Raw genomic sequence first — 19322 nt, forward strand, 5'->3', positions numbered from 1 at the left:
AAGCTTTGAATTATTTGATTGTGTTATTTGTTGGATTGAGTAATAGACAGTGATTTTTCATCTGTTGGGTACGAGTCCATGAATACTCAAAAGCAGAGTTTGAACACTTTTGATTTTTATAATTTTCTTTATTATGCTATTCCTAGATTCACTTTTCTTTTACTCTAGTTCTTCCTCTTGTTTTTTTCTAAACTTTCAGATCAATATGCTTCTCAATTTTAAGGATGACAAAAGTGAATGTCCATGTCCTGAAGAAATCCGAGACCAACTCTTGGATTTTCACGAAGATTTGATGACACACTGTGGTAGGGTCTTCCTGACCTATAACTCTTCCTGAATATATATTTTAGTACACATATATTGATACAAAAGTTCTGATGTGGAAAGTCTTGAGGGGTATAGAGATCAGAAAGGCATTAAGGCCAAGCAGAACATGACCAACATTCTTTTCTTGTTCTGTCTTCTTCCGTTAGTGACCCAGGGAATGGGGGCATGTAACCAGGTACTTTTGTCAAAGAGGGAAGTTTTAAGTTGATTTAGTCTTAAGAAGTTTGTTCATAGACTGTTATATTTCAACTGGTTAAGGGGTCCCTTTTAAGGATTGACACAGGAAATCTGGCAGGTTTGAAATTAATTAATGCCTAAAGAACTCCTTCGATAAGTTGTAGGTCAGTATCCCAAATCTATTAAGGCAATTATTTCCTCTTTTGGGGGCTTCTCAGATGACTCAGTGGTAAAGAATCTGCCTGCAATGTGAGAGACACAGATTTAGTCCCTGGGTCGGGAAGATCCCCTAGAGGAGGAAATGGCAACCCTCTCCAGTATTCTTGCCAGGATAATCTCATGGACAGAGGAGCCTGGCGGGCTATACAGTCCATGGGGTTACAAAGAGTGGGACCTGACTGAGCACATATGCCCCTCTTTTGATTCTAAGAACTTTAAAAATGGAATTGATTGGATGTTCTGAATCCAGTCAGTTGGTTTTTTCCTCTCTTTATGGGGTGATATGAATAAGTCTGTGTCTCGATGAAAGAAAACAAATTAGTCATATCTTAAATGGTATTTTATTTTAATGAAGACAGTAAAAGTATATTAATTCAGCTTATGAATGAGAACCACTAAATTACTGCCAGAAGGTTATACTATAAATAAATACACACACATATGCTATAAATAAAGGGATACTCTAAAATGGTAGAATTATTGCATCAGACATAAAATATTCCTTGGTTTTAGATATCTAACTAGATATGCACTCTCTGTCTCTCAAATTATTAAAATATCATTGATATTTTGGAAGGCAAGTAAGGAGGATAAAAAGCCAGCACGGTGTTTAGCGAGGGCAGAACCATAGGTCTAGACAGTGCCCAAGGTCAAGAGATGTCTAAGGTTAGCTTAAGTAGTAGAATGGATTTTAACTCCTAAAAGAGTATTTTTGCTCTCTGCTTGGCTTTATATTTTGTGCTAGCTGCTGATAGTTCCAGTCTCACAAAAACAGGGGGAAAGAGAAAGCAGAAAAAGAGAGCAATGAATGACTCTTACCTGTGAATGCTAGTGGAAAAGATCACTCAACTTGATTTCCTCAGATGTTTTAGGCATGGTAGCATTGCTTTAAGCTATGAGTGGAAAAAAATTGCAAAACCTGAGAATTCTTTCCCCTCAATGTATTTTTTAAACATTATTTGTTCTTTTCTTATTTCTCTTTGTCTTCTTCCTACTAGGAATTGAGCTGGATGAAGATAGGTCTCTGGACGGAAACAACGATTTAACTATTAGAGGACGCCTGCTGTCCTTGGTAGAAAAGGTGACATATCTGAAGAAGAAGCAAGCTGAAAAGCCAGTTGAGAGTGACTCCAAGAAGTCATGTAAGCTATGAAAGGGCACTGCCAAAATGACTCCACCACGACATTTATTCATTGTTTGAACAAATATCATACTAGATGAACCAGTGAGAAAATTGAATGTGCAACTTGCAAGAATCAGATTGTTAAGTAGATCCCCATAGCCACCAGAAGTAGCTAGCAGCATCAGACTATATTTGCAGGAACAGATTGAGAGATGGCAGTTTTGTAAGGATGGATGGGCTGTCCCTAGAGAAGGAAAGATTTAGGGGAACAGATGTATACCCATGGCTGATTCATGTCAATGTATGACAAAAACCACTACAATACTATAAAGTAATTAGCCTCCAATTAAAATAAATAAATTAAAAAAGGAATTGGATCAGAGTCTATCAAGAGAAATTATAAAATGAGTAATTTAGCCTTCATATCTAAATATTTGCTTCAAATATTCTTACATCAAGTTAAATAAACCTTTTTTTAAAGTTTAAATAGATATTGTCTGTAACTATATTTTGGTTTGGAAATATTTTCTAGAGCCTTATGCATTTCTGATTCATCCTGTGAAACCAAATAAAGCACATTGAGGCAACGGGTCTCTCAGACCTGCACACTCATCCAGAAAGGGTTCATGAAGTAGGTCTGTGAGATCAGCTGATTTACTGTCTCACTTCTGAGACTCCATTCATTTAAGAGGCGGTGTCAGTTTATTAACAGCTTTTATGGAAAAAAAAAAAAAACCATGTAAATTTTGTCTTTTTTCCCACTAACTTACAATGGAAACCTTTTATCCATATAATTATTTCCAAATTTATTTTTCAGTATCACAACCACATTTGAGTCAGGCCTTCAAAATCAGAGTTCAAAGTTTCTTATGAAGCATTTTCTGTTATTATCAGGTTTATGATTTTGACCTATTAACAATGGCTACATGGTTTTGAGATATGTAGAAGTATATTGGCATTTTATCTAAATTTTATATTTGGTTAAAATTGGTGAAAAGTAAAGTGTGTCTGACTCTTTGCAACCCTGTTTGGACTGTAGCCTGCCAGGCTTCTCTGTCCATGAAATTCTCCAGGCAAGAATGCTAGAGCAGGTAGCCATTTCCTTCTCCAGAGGATCTTCCTGACCTAGGGATCAAACCCGGGTCTCAGATGGTAATCTGAGCTCTGTGTGTGTGTGTGTGTATGTGTTTTCTTTAATAAGGCCTAGATTAAAACAGATTAGCAGCTTCTTTTGGAAATCAGCCAGTGTATTGATGATAAGAATTTAGTACCTATGTATGAATTAAGACTCTTGAGAGTCCCTTGGACAGTAAGGAGATCAAACCAGTCAATCTTGAAGGAAATCAACCCTGAATATTCATTGGAAGGTCTGATGCTGAATCTGAAGCTTCAATAATCTGGCCACCTGATGTGAACAGATGACTCATTGGAAAAGACCCTAATCTGGGAAAAATTAAAGGCAGAAAGAGAAAAGGGCAACAGAGGATGAGATGGCTGGATGGCATCACCATTTCACTGGACATGATCTTGGGCAAACTCCTGGGATGGTGAGGGACAGAGACACCTGGAATGCTGCAGCCTGTGAGGTTACGAAGAGTCGGACACATCTTGGTGACTGAACAACAACAACAGCATGAGTCAGTCACACCAACCCTACTTAGCTTTGATAATTTTACTATATATTTTAAGAGGTTTGAAATTCTGTTGCTTTTAAATGTGTTATTGCTGATCACACTGCAAGTAATCATCTATGTATGGAATAACTTTTCAACTTAATACAGCTTCACAGTCAAATCCTTTGAAGACACTTTAAGTGACAATTAGGGATACAAATTGAAGTAGAAATGTAATTGCATGAGGTCACTACTACTAAGTACTTCAATGAGGAGACAGTTGGATTAAAAAAGAAGCTCCTTGAATGACCATGACTGACCTTTATAAGGATATATGATGTCAGATCTTTTGGGAGGAAATGAATGAAACAAAGAAAATGAAAGTGATAAGACAGCCCATTGATTGCCCTATGGATTGCCAATAGTAGTTCTGGAAAAGCTGCTATGATTTTGGAATAGCTTAAATGCCTTAGTTATAAGAATAGTTTTTAAAGAAGATTTGTGTATTTTTATCCTTGCATGCCTGTTAACTCATCTTTATTGACATACTATCACTGATAATTGTTTAAAGAATATATTTTTTCAAAAATTATTCCTTTTCGATTCTTGTACAATTATAGATGCCAGTTTGGGTTATATCCTGGTGGCTCAGATGGTAGTGTCTGCCTACAATGTGGGAGACCTGGGTTTGATCCCTGGGTCGGGAAGATCCCCTGGAGAAGGAAATGGCAACCCACTCCAGTATTCTTGCCTGGAAAATCCCATGGACAGAGAAACGTGGTAGGCTACAGTTCATGGGGTTGTAAAGAGTCAGACATGACTGAGCGACTTCACTTTCACTTTTGGGTTATCTGAAATATGTTTGAAATGCCCATCTAATCTGCCTTATTATTTTCCTTTCTTAAGAAGTATCCATGATTACTTTGCAGCCACTCTTCAGCAGTTGATTTCTGAGACCATGGTCCGATGGGCTCAAGAGTCTGTAATTGAAGACCCTGAGTTGGTGAGGGCCATGTTTGTATTGCTCCATCGACAGTATGATGGCATTGGGGGTCTGGTACGGGCTCTGCCAAAGACCTACACTATAAATGGTGTTTCTGTGGAGGATACCATCAATCTGCTGGCATCTCTTGGTCAGATTCGTTCTCTGCTAAGTGTGAGAATGGGCAAAGAGGAAGAGAAACTTATGATTCGTGGATTAGGGTAAGTTGTTTAACTGTTGATATTATAACCTTTGACTTATACATGTCTTCTTTCTAATTGGTTATCCCAGTAGTAATACAGTGGGCACTTTAGCATAAATACACCATTTAGATTTTATGATCATGAGATTCTAGAGATTATGTTTTAAAGCTAAATAGGAAAACTGCTCGATAATAAAGCATGACTAATTTTACAGCTAGATGCCAAGGTGGCTGTGGTACATAACAAATGTCTTAGATTTGTTTTTTTTTATTAGTTTCTCAGTGATATCAAATCACATATAAACATACAGATTAATAAAAACGTATTAAAATCCATAGGGGTACAAATATTACCAGCAGGAGATAATAAAGAAGTTTCTCCATGTCTCCTGAGAAAATAATGGGGGATAAAACAACTATTCTGAAAATTCAACATCATAGGTTGTACTTTATGTAAGTTTCAGGGTTAACATTTTCTTTATTGAATTATAGTTGATTTACAAAGTTGTCTCAATTTCTGATATACAACAGTGATTCATATATATATATATATACACATATATATATATTCAGATATATCTATATATCTTCTATATATAGATATGTTTTTGTTATCTTTTTCATGTTTTTTTTCCTTTATGGTTTATCACAAAATATTGAATATAGTTCCCTGTGCTATACAATTGGACCTTTTTGTTTATCCATCCTATATGTAGCAGTTGACATCTGCTTGCCTTAGACAGGGATAGCATTTATGCCTCATGCATAGTCTAAGCATCGACTAGCTGAAAAAATACAAAACATAAAATTTGCCCTGAAGCTATGCTTTCTCAACTCAGTTCATGTGAACAGGAAAAGCCTCCATGCTACCAAAGATTAGCCCCCGGTCAGAAAGTGCAGAGCACCTAAGGAAACAGTCCACCATAGGCAGGTCTGCAGATACAGTGAAGAGTAGAGTTAGAACACCTCCCCCAAGAACTTCAAACCATAGAAAGCCAGAAAGAGAACACAAAGGTACTATATCTAAAATGTTTAAAAATGCCAAGAACCAAATGAAATCCTCAAAATGAGACACACAAAAAGTCCTTGAAAAATTGAAAAATATCCACAGAGAAGTTCTAGAAGTGAAAAATATAATAGTTGGCATTAAGAGCAGTGATTAATAAAAGTACCAAAAGTGTAGATAAATAAAACTGAAGAGAATTAATAAATAGAATCATAGATCTGAGGAGGTTAGTAATGCAGCACTGATGGAGAAGTTAAGAAACCTGGGGAATAGTATAAGATCCTTAATATGCCGAGTAGGATTTATGGAAAAGACAGAATAGATGACCTATAGCAGGAGAACTTGGAAGAGCTGTTGGCTTGAGTTTTTCAGAACTGATGACAAACATGAACTTACCTATTCCTAGAGCACAAAGTCGGACACGACTGAGTGACGTCACTTTCACTTTTCTGCATTGGAGAAGGAAATGGCAACCCACTCCAGTGTTCTTGCCTGGAGAATCCCAGGGACAGGGGAGCCTGGTGGGCTGCCGTCTATGGGGTCTCACAGAGTCGGACACGACTGAAGCAGCTTAGCAGCAGCAGCAGCAGAGTACAAATAGTTCCACATCCACAGCTGGATAGATTGTAGTGAAACTCCATAAAGCCAGTGATAAATGGAATATTTTGAAACCAAATTGAAAAGCCGAGACACTTGAAAAGAAACAATGTTTAGAATTCTCAACTGCAAAACTAGTGATCATAATTCAACAAAAGGTCACAAAGTTCTAACAGACCACAAAATAATAGATCTTTATTTAGAATGTGTTACTCAACTACAATTTTATCATCATAAGCTTGTGCTTCATGTGGATTTGAGTATTGGAGTTTATATTCCATATTCAAGAGTAAGGGCAAAACACAGAAATTTCAAAATGTTTATTTATAGTCCCTCATTGAAAGGCCTTCTAAAGGCTGTATGTATATATGAAAAAGAAAATGGAATTCAGAAGAGTGGGAGGTAATCTGTTTCAGGGAGTTTGTTACTGGCACATATATGCATATATGTAAGCAATCATTAACAAGCTTGCATGGTTTGGGAATCAGAAAATATGAGAGAGGGACTTCCCTGTGGTCCAGTGATTAAGACTTCACCTTCTAGTGCAGAGAGTGTGGATTCAATCCCTGCTTGGGGAGCTAATCCCACATGCCTCATGGCCAAAATCTAAAACATAAAACAGAAGTAATATTGTAATAAATTCAACAAAGACTTAAAAATGGTCCACATCAAAAAAAAAATCTTTAAAAAAGAAAATATAAGAGAATTAAAATAACCATAGAAAAATAAAAGCTTAAATTAAGCTATATGATATTCATAAGAAAGAAGTACCTAAATGTAAAGATGTAAAAATCTGGAATGTAGAATGCTGAAAAGTGATGCAAAAGACAAATACTTAGGCCCCTCACTACCAAAAAAGCTAATTTGGTTCTATGAATAACAGATAAAGAGATAATGATATCTAGTGACATAGGTAAAATAAAATACTACTAATGTGTGTGTGTGTTAGTCGCTCAGTCGTGTTGTGTGACACTGGACTGCAGCCTGCCAGGCTCCTCTGTCCATGGAATGCCCCAGGTAAGGATACTGGGAGTGGCTAGGCATTCCCTTCTCCAGGAATCTCCTGCACTGAAGGCAGATTCTTTACCATCCACAAGTAATCAATAAATAGGATTAAAAAACCTTGGAGCTGGCTCTTTGAAAAACAACTAAGGAAACAGAATAACCGATGTTTTCTCTGGCTAAAAAATTTATTCTGAGGGGGGAAGAAAAAAATATGGAAAGACACAAATTATGTGATATTTATGTACATTTTAAATTCAAAACATTATACTATATATTTCCTGTGGGAGTATTAAATATTTGAAATCATAAACTGGAGAGGTTATATTCCAGAAATCCTTATAATGATTGCATACTGAAAATCAGTGTACTTTTGGGACAAAGAGGCTGAAACAACATAAGCTAATTTTATGTTCTTTATTTATTACTGTCTGTGCATAAGCCTTTTTTGGGAATATTAGTGCTTAAATCTAACCTAAGGGAGCGTCTGGTGAGAAGTCTTCTTAATTAAATGAGAAAGAAAGCCTTCCAGGAAATGGAGAGCACTTTCTTCCTAAATGACCCTGTAACAGTAAGAGGTGCTATTAACATATACATCACTCAATAGGGATAAAACTCAAGATGATTATGAAACAAGATAAAATACTTTTTTTGTGGGAATAGAAAGATCCCAAAGTGACACATTTGATGAGTGACAGCCTGCCTGCTGGTGCTAGAATTAAAGATCCATTTAATTTACCTGGAACTAAAAGCAAACGAGATTTTTAAATTAGATACCTTCCAAAGTTAGGTCACGTAAAAGGATTTGAATTAACAGGAGGAGAAATCTCATGATTACATCTGTGGTTTGAGAGCTGACGTTCTCTTGGCAAATATGCTGCTATCATTTGTGAAGGGAAGGATGCCTTTACCTCGTTTGTCCTTGCATGAAATAGATCAGACCTATATCCCTGGGTTGCTTTCCAGGTGACACAGTGGTAAAGAATCTGCCTACCAGTGCAGGAGACACAGAGATGCTGGTTCAATCCCTGGGTCAGGAAGATCTGGAGTAGGAAACTGCAACCCACTCTAGTATCCCTGGCTGGAAAATTCCATGTACAGAGGAGCCTGGAGGGCTACAGTCTGTGGGGCTGCAGAGTCGGACACGACTGCGCAGCTGAACACACACACAATTAGCCCTGGGCCCCCAAGTCATTTTTCTGAATAGTGCTACCTAAAAGCTGTCTTTATAAGCACAACCTGAACAAAGTGACTAATACATTAAATGTGAAGAACTAAAACTAAAAGAAATTAATCATACTATTCCACTTTCTTGATATAGCCAGAATATGACTAAATGAATAGATGAATAACTCAGTTCAGGTAATCAGATTCAAAAGGAAAGCTTCAAGTTTCCTATCAGTTGTATGTAGTTTTCTTGCTTTGATTGTGACAGAAACATGTTTTATGAAAAAGACTCTTGCATGATTTGATATATGTAAAAATTAACTGAGCTCTCTTTTGCAATGATTGTTAAACATTAAGATCTTTAAAAATGCCTTTATATGCATATTATAATATATAATGCAATAATAATAAAACATTTTAGGTATCATTTCCTGCCATTTTTTAAAATTAAATGTCTCTTTTAATAAGTAGGATTACTTGTACCTGGACTTCAGTTTAGTTTGGTATCTCTTACAGAATACATCACCTTTAAAAGAATTTCACCAGAATAATAACATAAATGTAGCAGGAAATAACACCACTGTCCTTAAACATACAAATCATTAATATAGTTCTAAAAACAGTGTATATGAAAAGGAGAGATACTTATACAGCAATTATTTATATAGGAACTTTCATAAGAATGTAGGAATAACACTGCTTCATATTTCTGTACAAAATAAGGTTGAATTTGGATATCCATGGAATTAGGAATGATAAGTGTCCCAAACTCTGTCATATAAATGAATATTTACTTAATTAGTACATTTCTTGCAATTAAAAAGAATAAACAATTTATATAATATCTTTGGAAAACTTTCTGTATTTTTGAGGAAAGCCCAATTAGCCTTATTTACTTTTAAGGTTTGGTGATCATTTCTCTTACTTGTCCATTCGTCCCAATAATTATTTCCAAAATACTTATCATAATCTCAGATAAATTTTTTGTTTAAATTTTGCTATAACTCTTTGCTTCGCTTATCCTTGTGTTGTCCTTTCTAGGGATATCATGAACAATAAAGTGTTTTACCAGCATCCTAATCTCATGAGGGCGCTTGGGATGCACGAGACAGTGATGGAGGTCATGGTGAATGTCCTTGGAGGCGGAGAGTCCAAGGTAAAGGAAACCCTTTAATTCTTGGAATGCCATTTGCTACAACCTCCTAGAGTACATTCATTGTGTATTCTTGATGTGGATTTTGTAAACCCTCTTAGGACTGTTTTTTAAACAATCCCTTACAGATTGAGAGGTGGCTGTGCTTCTACCCCTGTGGGGGGTCACCCTGACAGGATCCACAGGTGATTGGTTCCAGGACCTTAGCGCAGATACCAAAATCCACAGATTCTCTGGTCCCTTAGGTTAAATGCTTAGTATTTGTGTAAAACCTATGTGCATTCTCTCATATACTCTGAATCATGTCTAGATCACTTATAATACCTAATATAAATGCTATCTAAATAGTTACTGGCACATAGCAAACTCAGGTTTTGCTTTTGAGAACATTCTATAATTTTTGCTTTTTGGTTGAATCTGCAGATGTGTAACCTGCAGATAAAGAGGTCTGACTGAAGTTTTTTCTTTGATATTGATAATTTGCTTGAAAAAGTGAACATGTTAGTCACTTAGTTGTATCTGACTCTTTGTGATCCCATGGGCTATAGCCCACCAGGCTTCTCTGTCCATGGAATTCTCCAGGCAAGAATACTGAGTGGTTGCCATTCCCTTTCCCAGGGGATCTCCTGACTCAGGGTTCAGACCCAGGGATCGAACCCAGGTCTCCTGCATTGCAGGCAGATTCTTCACCATCTGAGTCACCAGGGAAACCTGATAATTTGTCTAATGCCTTGTAACTTGCTATTTTCTATATTATTCTAATTTAGAAGATATTTAGAAACTATAACAGTTAATTGTATGCTAATTTTTATAATAAATACATTTCCATCACATTCAAAGTCCATAACAAAAACATGCTCTCCAGACCCAACCGTTTCCTTGATTCAGACAACAGTTGGTTCCACTGAATTCCTGAGTCCATATTTTTCATGTTCAGACTCTTGGTTAGACACACTTATAAAGATATTTGTAAAATATTCTGTTTAATAAGAACTTGGAGTCTTTGAGGATTATCCATGGTATACTAGAATAAGATCTAGATGTCAAGGGAGATATATTTGCTGGGGCCCAGCAGGCAGACCTTCCAGGAAGGGTGTTCATCACAGGAGACAAGTCATGTGTCTGTCAGGGAAGATCTGAACTCCTGGAATCTTAATACAACAACAACGCTGATGATAAGAACATCCTATTATGTGGTTCCAAATATTAAACTGGGTATTTTTTACAAAATGCCTCATGGAACTGTCCTTCCTTTGCCTAAAGTAAATATTATTATCCATGTTATTCCAATTTTGCAGAACAGAATCAGTGAGATTGTTTAATTTTCCAAGGAAGCGCAGCTAATAGTGGGCATCAAGAATCACAGTTGAGCCTGCCTGAACCCTAAAGTAGGCTCATGCTACCTTTACGTATAGGGCTGTAGATTAATTCCATATCAAACCACTGACAATAGTTAGGTTTCCTGTTAGTGCCAGGCTCGATTTTTGGTAGCTCTAGGACTAGGTGAGCCCTCATCTGGACATTCAGAGGTCTTCAGTACCTGAGGCTTGGTAGACATGGGCACACATGGATGCTCAATCTGATTGAGACCTCAACTTCAGAATTCACTATTAACAAAGATTCTTTACTTTCCCAGCTAACTAAACGCTCTTTATGTAGGAAATCACTTTTCCGAAGATGGTGGCCAACTGTTGCCGTTTTCTCTGTTACTTCTGTCGTATAAGTAGGCAGAATCAGAAAGCTATGTTTGATCATCTCAGTTATTTACTGGAAAACAGCAGTGTTGGTCTTGGTAAGTAAATGTATGACTTTCATTGAATCTTTAAGATAAAAGGGTTATGCAAACTGGATTTTAAAACTAAACTTTAAATTATTTTGGATAGGCACAATGTGCATTGTATTTAGAAATGAAATTCTATGGAAACCTTTATATGGGACTCAGAGTTCGAGTACAATTCAGGTTTTGTTCCATCTTTGCTTTAATTAACAGCCTCACCAGCTATGAGAGGTTCAACACCACTGGATGTGGCAGCAGCCTCGGTGATGGATAATAATGAACTAGCTTTAGCTTTGCGGGAGCCAGATCTGGAAAAGGTAGGCACAATCTCTGCCTGCTGTGCTTGTGTGAATTACAGTTGTTTATAGTTGTTTCTCAAGATATTTAGCTATAAATAGTTATAATTATATGTTGTTATAACTATAATATACTATGTATTATAAATATGTTACACTTATATGTAATAGACTTCCCTGGTGGCTCAGACAGTAAAGAATCTATCTGTGCTGCAGGAGACACGGGTTTGATTCCTGGGTTGGGAAGATTCCCTAGAAAAGGGAATAGCTCCCCACTCCAGTATTCTTGCCTGGAGAATTCTATGGACAGAGTAACCTGGTGGGCTAGAGTCCCTGGAGTTGCAAAGAGTCAGACACGATTGAATGACTAATATACTATGTTATTATATATAATACATACTATTATATGTAATATAATTTTAAGTTATAAAGAACAAGAAATTTAAGATACTTTTTCCAACACATGCATTTTTCTTTGGAAAGAGTATCAACTTTATATTCTTGGATGTTTATGTCCTTTCACAATAATTTGCTGTCACTTTTACTTTATGCATTTTTACTTTCTTAAAAGGTTGTTTTAACATCTCATGTATATAATTTATATCACACAAGTTTGCATATTACAGTGCAAGGTATTACTAGTATACTAAAGGCTATGTACTCTAATCATAGTAAGCCATATGTATGTTTACCAAAATATGGATAGATTTCCCCTATATTTTAATTGTAGTTACTTTCTAAATAAGTCTACCTGAGCCTCCCCTGCAGCCAGAGTGAGTCTCTTGAACGTTGCATGTTAATCTTCTGCCCAGAACCGTCTAGACTTTCTTTCTCACTTTGAGCAACAGTAAAAGGCATTTGAATAGCTCCTACCCTATCTGAATATCACGTATTGTCCGTCTTCATTTCTTGCCACTCTCCAGTTACCGTTGCTCCAGCCACACTGGTCCCCTTGCTGTGACTGGAACTTGCCGGCTCTGCACCTGCCCTAGGGCCTTGGTACTTGCTGTTCCCTCCATCTGTAGCACTCTTTCACCAGATGTCCTCGTGGCTCTTTTCCAGACATCCTTCCAGTCATTACTCCAAAGTCACCTTTCTACTCTTCCATGTCTGTGCTATAGTTTAAATATTTATGGCTTAAAGTTATATTTAAAATCTATATGTATTTTTCAAAATCGACTTCTTTGTATAACGTAAGGCCAGTGAGCACAGGGCTTTTTTTTTTTTTCTCTGTCACTCTCCACTTTTTTCCAGTCAGTGCATAGCTGTTGAAGGCATTAAAAAGTGGATTCTTCCTCAAATCCTTCTGATGTGCTAGTCAAGCATCATGTAGCTTTGCATCTCTGAATAACCTCTGGAACATTTTTTCCCATATATAATCTGAAATATTTCTATCTACACACTGATAAAATGGCTAGTATTTTTTTTTTTGAAGTAGACAGTGCTGAATGCTGAGTAGGCTTTGGAGCAACTGGAACGCTCATCTAGTGCTATTGGGATGAAAAATGGTTAGTCAGTTGGAAAGCAGTTTGGCATTATTTTTAATAAATTAAATATTCACTTATCATAAATATATGTGTAGCCTTTCCAGTACTAGGTATTTACTCAATAGAAATATAAACGTATGTCTCTACAAAGATGTGTACATGAATACTGATAATGATTTTACTCACCTGAGCCCAAAACTGGAGACAACTCAAATGTCCATCAGCTGGGAAAAAAACAAAACAAAACAAAACAAAACTGGGGTATTTCCATAAGTAGCAAAATGCCATGATTAGGCTCTAAAAAGGAGTGGATTGCTGACATGTACTCTAACAGAATGAATCTCAATCATTATTCTGAATGAAAGAAGCCAGACTCAGAAAGACCCACGTGTGTGACTGCATGTATCAGTGTCCTAGAACATGCAAACTAGTCTGTAGTGGCAGAAAACAGGTGATCAAGACCTAGACTTGTAGGGAGGGATGAACTGCAAAAAGCATGGGATCTGAGAAGTAATGGAAACACTCTGCATCTTGACTGTGGGTGTTCCTACAGATGGATAAATCTCTTAAAGCTCATTGAATTTATACTTTAAATAGATGAGTTTATTGTACATAAATTAAACCTCAATAAGGACGATTTAAAATATTTTTAGCTGTATTATGTGTTTATTTTTAAGACTGACTTCACTTGTGACTGAGCTGGATGTAGGTTTTTTGGTTTTTTTTGATAAGTTGCTTCTCTTACCATCTGCTTTAGGGATTTCTTTTTAAAACTGATTCTGTGATAAAATCTTGTAGAGGATCAATATTCACATAAGATGGAATATTTTAAAAGACCAAGCTAACCAGAAATTTTAATGTGTTACATTTAACAAAACAGAAAGATAGGGGGTGTTACCCCAAACTTTATAGATAGCAAACCCATGGCTCAGGACACTGGGCCATGATACATGGCTCATGATAGACCAAGTGCTAATGCAGGTCAGATTTGAACCTAAGGATATTTGACTCTAAGCTTCTCTAAGCTTTAGGTTTCTCTACCTCTCTAGGGTGTCCTCTCACACACACCCATCCCCCATTAAACTGATACTTTAGTTTGGGAGTAATTAACTTCTTTAAAACATCATTATATCTCAGGTAGAACTTTCAATATCTCAGATGATTCAGGTTTTATATTGGGCCAGAGATTATTAGGCATTTTTAAAGTTTATCAATATTACAACTCTTGTGGGTAAAAGTCTCTGATGATATGAAATTTAGGGATATTTTTCTTTCATGAAGTTGCTTTGTAAACATTTTTACTGTGACAGTACCTTGTTATGATTTGTCAGTATTTCTTGATTTCTATGGTTTTATTACAGAGAGTTCATGTAGATGGTCATGAGATTAAAATGAATGTGTTTCTGCAAGTGATTTTTAAACCATCCTTTGAGGATATGATTTACCATGTCCAGTGCAAGCATCTATATGAGTTCTCACCCCATGGGTGATGCTTATGCTTATCTTCTCTGTTCTAGGTGGTTCGATATTTGGCTGGTTGTGGACTGCAGAGTTGCCAGATGCTAGTGTCAAAGGGTTATCCAGACATTGGGTGGAATCCAGTTGAAGGAGAGAGATATCTTGACTTTCTCAGATTTGCTGTCTTCTGTAATGGTAGGATGAATCTCGCAGGGTCTTTTAAAAACATTATTTTAAAACTTAAAAAATAAAAAGGTATAAAATAATGAGGTATCCCAGCATTTTCATGAAGGAAGTAAATAGTAGTAAAGATACTGACTATTTTGTAATCATTAAGTTTTTTCACAGTAATCATTTATTTTAAAATATTTATTTTGATACATGCTAGGCTTTCATTATTAAATTAAAAAGTTTAGGCACTTAGATTTTTGCTGTTTATATCATTAGATTCTAATAATAGCTAGGATCTTCACTCCATGTAACAAATTAACAAAAATGAATAGTTTCTGTCTCCATCATGCTTTTCTTTACTTTGAAAATGTTAAATGAAAGAAAAGAGCTTTCCTGTGTTTTATGTACAGAACCGTAGTCATTTGGATTGGACTTTGGCTCTGCTCCTGCCTTATTTGATTTTAGTTATTTTTCTTCAAATGTAAATGAATTAGTATAACATTGTTTCCTCCGAACTTCCACGTAGTCAATGCTTCTTTTCTCCTGTTTCCCATTTGATCCCAGGGGAAAGCGTGGAGGAGAACGCAAATGTCGTGGTGAGATTGCTCATCCGGAGGCCTGAGTGTTTCGGTCCCGCCCTGAGGGGGGAAGGTGGGAATGGCCTGCTCTCAGCCATGGAAGAAGCCATAAAAATAGCTGAGGATCCCTCTAGAGATGGTCCCTCACCAACTACCGGATCCAGCAGGACCCCGTAGGTCAAATATACACTCTCTTAAAGTTCACCGATACTACCTGATCTTTAGTTTTACAAAATAAATTTTTGTTCTCTTAATTGTAGTATAATACTCCAGTACTCAGGATTTCTCCCCCTGAAAATCAAATGTGTTTTGGGAGAAGGGATGGAATTTGCTGCTGGAATAGGGTGAATGAACAAAGAGACATCAGGAATATTGTGTGGATTTAGTAAATAAGAAATTGAGATTGTGGAAGGAGATGTATTTTGTGAATTTTCTTAAGGCTCTATGGCTTAGTGAATTATTACAAAAGATGACAGATGAGCCTTTAAAGTTAGAGTTTACTGGGAGGATACCTGGAAAGAGTTTTCCTGATATTCGTAAGTGAGAAAGAGGCCTTTAGCAAGAGAATGGGGACTTAATTAAACTGGTGTATTGGCAAAGTAAAGAAAAGGGGATGTTGTCATTTTGAGGAATAAAGTGCTTTGTTTAGGTCTTGGTGATGATAATGGGAGGCAGTGACTAACTTACATTTCTCCATAGTATATGTTGTTAACTCACTTCCAGCAATAAGTTCACCCAGGCATGTTGCCCCTCCCCACCCCACCTTTTTTTTGCCACATCACATGACATTTGGGATCTTAGTTCCTCACCTGAAATCTAGAACCTGTCTCCCTGCAGGTGAGTGTGGAGTCTTCATGACTGGACCGCCAGGGAATTTCAGCTTCCTATTATTTTAATCTGTGGAGTTGAGTGTCCTGCTTGGGGGACATGTATCCATACTGCTAGCATGGTTGGTAGAGATATAACAGATAGGCTTAGTGGAGGAAAATTTCCAAGCAGAGAAGTTGTCTTGCAAATCCTGGTTTTCCCACTTAAAGTTCTGGGATAAGTGTTCCATTCACTCTAAGGCAAGTGTTCCAGGATGGGAGCACTCCAAAATCATGTTATGTATTTATCGGTTAGTTGTTGACCAACTAGGGATCCCTTAGTTTTTCTAGTAGTAGAATGTACATCAAGAGCTTGCTGGTCAAGTATCATGTGAGTGGGTGTGCACTTGAGAGCTTTGAAGACAGCCTTGGCAGGCCAGGAACAATATTGTCAACAAGTCTTCCTGTTACTCTGCAGATAGTTAAGTCCAGCTGAGGCAGCTGTCTGCCAGGCCTCCAAAGGGAAGAATGAGATGATCTTCCAGGGCCATCCAGATTTATCTCTCATCAATGAGATAATGAAATATTTATGTTTTTCATGTCATATTACTTGGGAGTGGGTGGTTGGGCAGAGTAGACAGAAAGGTAAGTAAATGAGATCACGTTTATGAAGTACTCTGGGAAAATCACTGTTCTGGGAGTCTTATAGGACAGATCTTTATCACCCTTTCTCTAGTTGTGTGTTGTATAGAAAATCAAATTTACCATTTCCATCCATCAGTTATTTTCTTTGTTAATATCCTGTTTGCCAGTGGAAGTAAGCAGAAACCATCAAATTAACAAGTCTACTTTTTCCTTTCAAAGGATGTTTAATATTAAAGCTCCCACACATGTGTTCTTGGTGATAGAATCTCAAATTGTATCTTTAACCCATTTTTTTCTTTTAGAAATGATAAGCTGTTTATTAAACATATATGTGAAAAGTGTCAGAGGAGGCAGAACTAATTACCATGCTGGTCCCTTTTGTTTGAAAAGTATGTAATAAGTCTGAAATGTTACTTTATTATCCTGTTTGCTTTTCTTTGTTTCTTTTGAAAAATCCATGAAAGTGATACAGAAGAGGAAGAGGATGATACCATCCACATGGGAAATGCCATCATGACCTTTTATGCAGCTTTGATTGACCTGTTAGGACGCTGTGCTCCTGAAATGCATGTAAGTGTCTTGGAGTCCAGGAACGAAAATCCTGGCTTATCTCTCTCTGTTAAAAGATCCGTCACTGACAAAGAATATAAAACATCCAAAACCAGTAATCGTCATGCTCCATTAAAAATAATAGCTGCAACATAATTGCTGAACAAGTGTTTATTTAGTTGGAAGTACCTTGGTTATAAAAATTAGTAATGAGATTTCAATATGATTCATTAATAGAATTGTCAGTTTCTAATGTATCTTTAAAACTCATATAAGACTTCCCACACTCTAAGAAGGAAAGAGCATATTTTTTCCTATATGATGTCCTTTCCTGTTTTAGTATATGCATAAAACACCGCTCCTCTCAAGAATTATTTCCTTGCTATATAGTATTTAGTCCTTTTGAAGGAGCTGCTATGAGCTGACCACTTTTTTAAGGGAAAGTGGGAATAGGAGCAGGTTAGGGGAAAGGAAAGAGCTATTGATGAGTGTTTTCATAAACTTTCTGACCAAAATGTAATTGAAGTTTGTGGAATGATTCTCTGTGGTACACTCTGATATTTCATACTTTTTTCTGTTTTTCCCCATTGTATTAATTTCAAAAATGCTAGCCAGGGTCCATGAAATTAGCTTCATGATCTGTTGATGGGTGGGAAACAACCAGAGTTTGTAGCAGATGGACCAGTGCTATGGAGGAAGGCAGATATACTTCTGACTGCTCTGAGCATGAAGCCAGAGTGCCTGTTAAAACACCTTTCTCCCTACCCTTCAAATGTTTGGTCTCAGGCGAGCTTTGTTTGTTTCTGTCTTTTTTCTCTCACACCCATAAGTTAAAACGTTCTTGCTTTCTGGATGTAATCTTTTGTTGTGAATAGAGAGGAATCTCAGGGTGAAGAAATATTAGAATGTTGGAAAACCTGGAGTCTGAATTTTTGTACGAACTTGCCGCCAGTGAGTTTTTCATTATAGTAAATGGGACTTGATTGTTAAAAAATTGTGTGTTGGGAGTGATTTCAGACAAAAACCTTTATGCTGACAATATGTGTTCTTTCCCTATTAAAGTAGATGATCAAAGGAATCACAAGAGAAATAATGCTAGTAAAGAGAAGATTCTTATTCTGCTATATTAAAGGGAAGAAAGACTAAATGACTTAATAAGGGGCTACTCTTGGCATTTCTGAAAGCTATTCATCTTCAGCAACCATTAATTGAGGGTTCTCCTAGGTGTTAGAAATTGTCTGTGTTTCACACCCTACAGTGAAGGAACAAATGACTCCCTGGCTCTGGAAGCATCCAGTCTGTTTCAGAGACTGGTTGAGACCTGTAACCATGACAGATCCACATTCTTCATAGGTATTTTATTAGCCAGTGGAGGTCTAACACAGTGGTCCCCAACCTTTTTGACACCAGGGATGGGTTTCGTGGAAGACAGTTTCTCCATGGATTGGGGAGAGAGGGATGGCTTGGAAATGATTCAGGTTCATTGCATTTATAGTACACTTTATTTCTATTATTATTACATTGTGATATATAAGGAAATAATTATACAACTCACCATAATGCAGAATCAGTGGGAGCCTTGATCTTGTTCTCCTGCAGCTAGACGGTCCCATCCTGGGGTCATGGGAGATGGTGACACCTAAAGTGAGTAATGAGGAGCAAGTGTAAATACAGGTGAAACTTCACTGGCTTGCCCCTCCTCTCACCTCCTGCCATGCAGCTCCGTTCCTAAAGGACCAGTAGAAGACTGGGGACCCCAGGTCTAACAGACCAGCTAGCATCCATGTTCATCGTCTTCCCCCATTAAAACCCATTCCTGGGAGAAATCAGTGTGGACCATAGGTACAGATACAGTTACATTTTCATCACAAAACAAGGAAGAGACTAAAGAAGTCATAAATATTCATATTTGTTCAGAGCCTAGAGATAATAATTTTTCCCTTTGTATGATTGCTCATTTCATGGATAGATATGTATATGTAATTTT

General features: G+C 36.9%; 1 protein-coding gene across 1 annotated transcript in view; it reads left to right on the forward strand.

The window, feature by feature from the left end:
• Positions 1 to 19322, forward strand: part of RYR2 (ryanodine receptor 2) — an 809907-nt gene that overhangs the window by 569187 nt on the left and 221398 nt on the right. Inside the window, exons 39-47 of the mRNA XM_069571617.1 lie at positions 200 to 305; positions 1722 to 1865; positions 4389 to 4662; positions 9457 to 9571; positions 11228 to 11360; positions 11559 to 11662; positions 14646 to 14781; positions 15322 to 15508; positions 17251 to 17356. Coding sequence (XP_069427718.1) covers positions 200 to 305; positions 1722 to 1865; positions 4389 to 4662; positions 9457 to 9571; positions 11228 to 11360; positions 11559 to 11662; positions 14646 to 14781; positions 15322 to 15508; positions 17251 to 17356 — 1305 coding nt within the window. The remainder of the gene's footprint in view (positions 1 to 199; positions 306 to 1721; positions 1866 to 4388; positions 4663 to 9456; positions 9572 to 11227; positions 11361 to 11558; positions 11663 to 14645; positions 14782 to 15321; positions 15509 to 17250; positions 17357 to 19322) is intronic.

The sequence above is a fragment of the Ovis canadensis genome, chromosome 25, assembly GCF_042477335.2.
Source record: "Ovis canadensis isolate MfBH-ARS-UI-01 breed Bighorn chromosome 25, ARS-UI_OviCan_v2, whole genome shotgun sequence".
In the NCBI taxonomy this organism is placed as follows: Eukaryota; Metazoa; Chordata; class Mammalia; order Artiodactyla; family Bovidae; genus Ovis; species Ovis canadensis.